Raw genomic sequence first — 8,158 nt, 5'->3', positions numbered from 1 at the left:
ATCTCACGGCTTGCGAGTTCAAAACCCAAATCAGGCTCTGCACTGACATCTCAGAGCCTAGGGCCTCATTCGGATTCTGTCTCCCTGTCTCTCTGCCCCCACTTGTGCTCTCTTTCTCTCTCTCTCTCCCTCAGGAATAAATAATAAACATTAAAAAAAAAAAAAAAACTTAGAGTGAGCAGATCAGATGCAAAGTCCCTGGACTTGGGGTTCCCGTTCTGGCTTTGCCACTAACTTGTTAACTCTGGGTCATGCACTGTTTCTCCAGAGAGCTCACGTTGCTGATTCAGTGAACTTGGGATCCATGTTCCTATGATTCATTAACATCATAGCAGTTCAGGGTGGAGAATAGGATCAGGGCACAGGCAAATTTCAGAAATCCAGGAAGCAAGGTGATCACAAATTACAACACGGATCAAACCCACTGCTGAGCGTGCAGATGTTCAACGTTTGTATTTGTCATATGAATTCTGAGACAAAGTCTGTAAAAGTCACCTGGGAGATTAAAAGTGTAGACAAATCAGCTAGTTCTAAATTTTACAGCGGTTTGGCATAGCCAAGCATGTCTAATCTTTTTCTATTCCTGCCCTTGATTTCAAATGCTGGTCATCAGCAGAGCCTCTCTGTTCACCCCCAACTCCTTCTCAGCCTGTCTTTGCCTTCTTGAAGCTCTGTAGCAAACCTTCACAGGCATTCTCTTTTTGACTAGAAAGTAAAAAGTAAAAGGACTTCAGAGCCATAAAGGATAATATGTGGGAAAACAGTGATAAAGGGGAGGAGATTTGATCTAGACAGAACTTGAGCTTCCCAAGCCCACATGGCAAGGACAAGCCCCATCCAGGGGAAATGCCAGGGCTCCTCACCCCCTCCAGGGCCTGTTCCCCTAAACCACTCTGGCCCCTCTGTGGCTTCAGAGAAAGGAAAGTTCTGAGTTCCAGGACAAGGGAATTGGAGTCCCGCATTGGAGACAAGAACTTCTGCATCTTGTTGGCCACGTGAATCTGCCTTTAGCCTTCCTCTTTGTTCGATAGTGTCTTTGAAATCTCCATGCAGAAATGTAAGCTCTGTTTTCCTTCTCAGCATCTTCTCCAACACCTCAATGGGTCTCAAAGACTGAACTAGACATTAGAGAGTCTTACAGATCTTTACTCAGATGAGGTGTTATCACCTGCTTCCGTGCTCTAAGAGGCAGGCTCACTTGGGGGAGCCTCCACCTCTGTCATAGATTCACTGGTGACATAGATATAAGTTCCTGGCAGGGTATCTGGCACGTAATGTGCTCAGCAAGGATTGGTTATCTCTCACTGATTTCTTTTCTTCACATGCACCCAGACCCTCCCCACAAGGTGAGCCACTACTGGGAATGATAAAGGATGTGCTCCTGGAGTGTCCGGCAGCCTTTTTCCCACAAATGCTACAACTCAGATCCCTACACGCACGATGGCTTTCGCCCTGTCCTGCACAGAATCCTGCTCACTGAAGCCTGTTTTCTTCTGCCTTCTCTTTCTGTTCCTTTCACTTTTGCTCACTCCTCTTTTTTTTTTACCCCAAATTTCTTCAAGGAGAGTTGTATGAAAAATGGTAATTGTAGTCAGGTGGGAGAAAAAAGAGGTAATGGGGTGGTTCATTCATAGATCTGAAGCGTCACGTGTCTGGAATAAGATAGGTGTGCACAGACTCGGCTCTAGGACACAAAGGGATCCAACAGTCACACAGAGAAGTGGCCACTGACTTCTTGAGAATCACAAGGCAATCTGAGCCATATACTACTCCCAAAATTCCAGGAATATTCTGAGTGATAATGTGGCATAGTCCTCATTGGAGCATTTCTGTGGCCTTCAGATACCTGGGTCTCCAAGCTCCGCCACCCTAATCAGCCAGGAATCTAAGATGCTGTGGCCTTGCTTTGTTAGGTTTGGCAGAGGAAAGAGGAAGGGAAAATATTTCTGGAGTTCTTCTCCCAAAGATGGGTGCCTGAACCTGAAACAGTTTTGTCAGACGAAAAACCTTTTGGCCGTCACTGTCTTCATCCATCGTGAGGGAATGAACATGACAGGGTTTCCAAAATATCAGAATGACAGGAGAATTCAATATGTAAACACTCTCACAAAGAAATCATTGTGGCTTAACCTGTAGAACGCAGTTAGTCATGTGTCATTTTACAAAAGCTGAGCAATGCAGTACATGAGGCTTTCTATGTGGTGAGGGGTTAATAGCGTGAGTTATTGATAACTCAAAGTGCCAGTGTCCTTTATAATAACTACCTATGAATTGCACTTAACATATTTCTAGTCAAAGTTACTTCAGGGACACCTTAAAATGGTAGATAATATTGCTTAACATAACATGACTCAAATGTTTACTTTGTACCTAGTTGATATTTGTGAAGCTTTACCAATGTCTTCATTCATTTATAAAACAGAAGGTTATTAGCCAAGCCTATAGCCTGATGATCCTACAATATGAAGAAAAGAAGAATGCCTGTGTTTTCCCCTAACCAATGATTTCAGGAAGGCATCAGTTTCCACCTGTGTAGACTTCACCCCCTGTGTGTCTTACTCCCTGGCTTCTTGCCCTCTAGTAGGGGCAACTCTCAGAAGTCCCCAAGTTCCAATCCTGAAAAGTGCCCTGGCCTCCCCCCGACCATGGGACTGTTCAATGTCACTCATCCTGCTTCCTTCCTCCTGACCGGCATCCCTGGTCTGGAGAGCTCTCATGCCTGGCTAGCAGGGCCCCTCTGTGTCATGTATGCTGTGGCCCTCGGAGGCAACACTGTGATCCTGCAGGCCGTGCGAGTGGAGCCCAGCCTCCATGAGCCCATGTACTACTTCCTGTCCATGCTGTCCTTCAGTGACGTGGCCATGTCCATGGCCACACTGCCCACCGTGCTCAGAACCTTCTGCCTCAATGCCCGCAACATTGCCTTCGATGCCTGCCTGATTCAGATGTTTCTCATTCATTCCTTCTCCATGATGGAGTCGGGCATTCTGCTGGCCATGAGCTTTGATCGCTATGTGGCCATTTGTGATCCCTTGCGCTATGCCGCCGTGCTCACCAATGAAGTCATTGCCGGAATAGGCATAGCTGTGGCTGCTCGGAGCTTCATCATCCTCTTTCCCCTTCTCTTCCTCTTCAAGAGGCTGCCTATCTGCAGATCCAATGTTCTTTCCCACTCCTACTGCCTTCACCCAGACATGATGAAGCTGGCCTGTGCTGATATCACTATCAACAGCATCTATGGATTCTTTGTTCTTGTATCTACCTTTGGCATGGACATGTTTCTTATCTTCCTCTCCTATGTGCTCATTCTGCACTCGGTCATGGCCATCGCTTCCCGAGAGGAACGCCTGAAAGTTCTCAACACATGCGTGTCACATATCTTGGCTGTACTTGTGTTTTACGTACCTATGATTGGGGTCTCCACAGTGCACCGCTTTGGGAAGCATGCCCCACGCTATGTACATGTCCTCATGTCCAATGTTTACCTCTTTGTACCTCCTGTGCTCAACCCTCTCATTTACAGCGCCAAGACAAAGGAGATCCGCCGAGCCATTGTCCGTATGTTTCGGCGCATGAAAACATGACTTTCACGCTTGCCTTTAATATCTGATGTTGACTGTAGCCATAAGTCTTCATCTGTCATGTCATTGTCGTCATCATCATCACCATTGCCATATTCATCATCTTCATATCACGAACAATGAGACAGATTGTGTGGTGGGGGAAAAGTAAAAGATCAGGACATGGAGCTACACAATTTGTACATAAAACATATGAAAGTATATTCACAATATACTCAATGGCATTCACAGAAAGGTGAAAATCGGGGACACTTGAATGATATGACACAACTTGAAAGGAAGATCCATCTAAACTATTCATTTCCCACACAAAAAATCTCTTATTGATGTAGTAATAATTAATACATTAAGACTTTAAAAATGCCAGTATCTGTTAGAAATTACTAATGTTCATTAATTCATGTTACCTTCCCAACAATCTCATGAGGTGTAAAGAATTAAGTTTGTTTTTCAGAGTAACACAGATGATAGGTGACCCAGATGAGATTCAGTCCTTGTCTGTCTCCACTCTGAGTATTCTAACCCCTACCAATACTGTCTCTCTGTCGAGTTGGTCTGACTGCTAACATTACCAGTGTTGTCCTTCCCTTCACCTCCACTGTTTCAAATTCACAAAGTGAAATTTGATGAACGGTCAGAACCTGCCATAAGATATATGAACAAATGGGACTCAGGGGAACTGCTCAAAGCTGAGTCTAGAAGAAACTCCGTATCTTCTCTGTTTCCTTCATCTGCTCACCAATCTGTTCTCCCACAGGGAAAACAATATTCAATATCTGAACCATAGATCCTTGTACTTTTGGACATTGGACTAAGTAAGTGCATGATTTCTCTTCATTTTCTTTCCTGAGATTGTAATTGTTTCCCACACTATGAGCTAAGACATGTCAAAAATATGCCTTTCTAGGATTTCTAGCTACCAGGGCTTAGGAAAGGCAGAATAGAGAATTTATGGTTTAGATCTTATAAAATAATTATTTTCAACCTTCTATTAAAATGGTTTTCTTCACAGTCTTTCCTTGATAGCAGGGAAACTCCTTGGCCATACTTGATTGCTCTCAGATGACGTATGTGTTTACATCTAGACTAAATTAAAGGAGGTGCCCTGTGGAGACTGACCTACTCATCAGAAATATTGGGTTAGAGACCTCAGCGCAGCTGAGCATAAAGTTATCCAGAGTTTTCTCTCTGTGAAGCTCTCCTGAAGGAATATGAAGGAGGAGTATCAGGTGCCAGAGGGAGGGACCCATTTCTGAATGGAAACATTTTAAGTATTTGGGATCCCGGTTTCCATATATGCCCATAAGTGAAACACAGGACTCCTAATGTAAGTGCTCTTATCCACTAAATAAGCTAATTTACAAGCGTGACTGACCACCAATGCTCAGCATGTTTTCAAATGGAAAATAATGAGTCAGACTGTGGTCTTCAGTCAGTTTAAATAGTGACCTTATTGATTCTTGCAAAAAGCTCTAATTGCCAAATCAAATAATAATAGTAACAATTTGTAATGCCCTGAGTGCAGTGTTGAGAGAATTTACAAATAAAAAACAAGACTTGGGGAAATTGTCATTGATTCCCATCCTGGGGAGAGAGGGGAAGACAGTCCCTATGACCACAGACCTGACATTGACAGCCCAGGGTATAAAGGAGAAAGGACAGGGAGCACTGGGTTAGGAGTCTCCTCTAAGCGCTGCTGGCTCCTCTCCACTTAATTTCCTCCCTTCTTTCTCCATCATCAATTAGAAAAGCGGCTTGTCTGAGGGGATAGAGAAAAGGTACTTTTAGGTTTCTCTTCCTCGTATGAAGCAGGTGCCATAACATAGAGGCACTCCTGAGTCTTTTATCCTAAGAAGGCCAAAAACAAGCCCAGTTTTCTGCTTTACATAGAAACTCTCTTTGCCTCTTTCTTCATAACAAGCTTTTTTTTTTTAACTCAACATTTTTCCCTATTGAAATGGGGAAATACCTGGATTTTGGCCAAGTAATAAGGAACAGAGAGCATTTTATATTTATTTTGGTTTAGGCCCTTAAAGTCCACCTCAAAAATTAAGTCACCTTAGAAATAAACACTAATCATGGTTCAGCTAAGTTTGGGTGGGGACAATATTGAACTGTGTGTGTGTGTGTGTGTGTGTGTGTGTGTGTGTGTGTGTGGCGGGCTAATCTCTGAGTAACAAAGGTCATGCCGATCAGGGAAAGGGTTAGCAGTAAGCAGGGGTAGATATGGGAGTCTCAGGGAGGCTGACTGTAGCAGTGGCAGGGTTTGGGGGCAAAAAAGGATCAACGCATTCCAGACCTGCCTATGTGAAGCACCATGGATGGACTCTCACAAACAGTTCCCGATAAGGTCCCAATAAAGAGTCAAGGATAAAAATCCCTGGTGACAGCCCAGTCAGGACCCCTCTCACTCTTGAGAACTTTGTTACTTTCACTCAATAAACTACCGCTTTGCTCAGTCGTGGCTGTCCGGGAGATTCATTCCTGGACTCAGTGAGACAAGGACCCTAGTGTCTCCCACCTTGTGGTATAAATTGGCATTGCCTGTCAGCGGCTCGTATCTCATCCTCCAGGGCCTGTGTGGGGTAGGTCAGATGAGGAGAACAAAGGCAAGAGAAATGTAGCTGAAATTAAACCTCTTTACAGCTTGCAGCCCACTGATACGTACCTGAAACATGCAGACCATGACCTTCCTCAAGGAACTCATGGCTGCCTGAGTGCCTTAATGTTTATGTTTTATTAAAGACTGAAGGTAACATTATCCTTTTTTAAAATATTTATTTATTTTGGGGGAGAACACAAGGAGGGGAGGGGCAGAGAGAGAGGGGGACAGAGAATCCAAAGCAGGCTTTGTGCTGACAGCAGGGAGCCTGATGCGGAGCTTGAACTCATGAGCCGAAGTCAGATGTTCAACTGACTGAGACACCCAGGTGCCCCTAAAGGTAACCATATCTAAACAGCATCTAGCCCTGCAAGGTCCTCAAAGTCTTGCTTTAAAATTCTTTAGATGGGGCGCCTGGGTGGCGCAGTCGGTTAAGCGTCCGACTTCAGCCAGGTCACGATCTCGCGGTCCGTGAGTTCGAGCCCCGCATCGGGCTCTGGGCTGATGGCTCAGAGCCTGGAGCCTGTTTCCGGTTCTGTGTCTCCCTCTCTCTCTGCCCCTCGCCCGTTCATGCTCTGTCTCTCTCTGTCCCAAAAATAAATAAACGTTGAAAAAAAAAATTAAAAAAAAAAATAAATAAAATTCTTTAGAAACTTACTTTATCTCTATCCACCCTCCTTCCACCAACTTAGAAGTATACAATCAGTCACTCCTCACATTCCCAGTGCAGCTCTTTCTGCTCACAGGTCCTGTCCCCATGCTTTAATAAAAATCACCTTTTTGCACCCAAAATGTCTCAAGAATCCTTTCTTGGCCATTAACTCTCAAGCACAAACCTTCAAATCATATCAGGTCAGTGAAGAGATAGAGAGAATAAATTAGAACGAACTTTATGATAGGATAGGATTCCTGACCCCCATGCCTCATAGTAAGACTCACAGTAAACTCAATACAACTAGAATGTGATGCAGAATTGAGAAAACACACCTCCACGTTGTGTGACCTTCCATGCAATTAATTTCTGTGTGAGCCCAGGAAGTGGGAGAACCTTCAGAAATGAGAGCAGGGTAGCAGAGGGCTATGACCAGGCCCCTGGGCATGGCTGACCATCAGCCCCACTTTCTCAGTCCCACTGAGGTTCACCCCACCTCCAGGAAGCCATCTCCACACTTGATCAGTTCTGCTAGGATGGGACAGCTTTGCTGCTGCTGTTGTGATTCAGTAGGATGAGAAGCGCTCTTCCCCAGAATCAGGGGTACAGACGATATTTCTTCTGGGTTACAGTTCTCCCCAGCAAGGGCATTGCCTCGTCAGGAGAATATCCGACCCTCTTTGGTCAGCTGCACGTATTTTCCCACCATGCTGATGCAGGGTGGACTCAGGACCCTGCACCACTCTGTTTCATGTTCAGGAAAGAGGGGATCCACGTGTTGGTGGCTGTGCACTGAGCACAGGAATGCCCTCCAGACAGCTCAGTGGGGTGTGTGCCCTGAAGAGGGCTCAAGTTTCATAGAAACAAAGAACAACTCATGAAGTCAGCAGTCACTTTGTGAATTACTATCTTCCCAACTTCAAACAAGTAATTGGGTCCTTGCTGAGCAATTACCCCATGCAGGGGAAGAGGAGGACCTCTTATCAAGCAGCACCTGAACACGAATGTCTGTTGGGAAGGTCATGGAGAAGTCGTGGCTGCTGGTTGACCCAAGAGCTGGACCCCACCAATGGGAGCTCCTCACCCCTGATGCTGTCCTTGGAATGTGCATAATCTGCCTTCCTTCTCGCTGAAACAGCCCCAAGGACATGACCTTGAGATAGTCATGTCTTGCTGAGACCAGCAGGAGGGTATGCAACGGAGCCCAGTTATGTCCTCTATATAAACCGAGTTCTGGTGCCCGGTGCAGACATCTACTAGCTTGCCACCACCCAAGACAAACCTCCTATCTTTGTTCCCTTGCTCAGGAGTTCTGCTACCTAT

General features: G+C 45.2%; 1 protein-coding gene across 1 annotated transcript; it reads left to right on the top strand.

The window, feature by feature from the left end:
* Window positions 1–2,645: 2,645 nt before the first annotated feature.
* Window positions 2,646–3,584, top strand: LOC147576709 (olfactory receptor 51I2-like). Its single transcript, XM_086679424.1, has one exon. The coding sequence runs from the start codon at window positions 2,646–2,648 to the stop codon at window positions 3,582–3,584; it is 939 nt and encodes a 312-aa protein (XP_086535550.1).
* Window positions 3,585–8,158: the final 4,574 nt, after the last annotated feature.

Source organism: Puma concolor, chromosome D1 (assembly GCF_028749965.1).
Source record: "Puma concolor isolate L17-30 chromosome D1, mPumCon1.1.hap2, whole genome shotgun sequence".
Lineage (NCBI taxonomy): Eukaryota > Metazoa > Chordata > Mammalia > Carnivora > Felidae > Puma > Puma concolor.
The sequence above is the reverse complement of the archived record's forward strand: the minus strand, read 5'-3'. Positions and strand labels throughout refer to the sequence as shown.

Coding starts and splice junctions, on each gene's coding strand:
- LOC147576709 (XM_086679424.1), top strand. CDS start 2,646: ATGGGACTGTTCAATGTCACTCATCCTGCTTCCTTCCTCCTGACCGGC.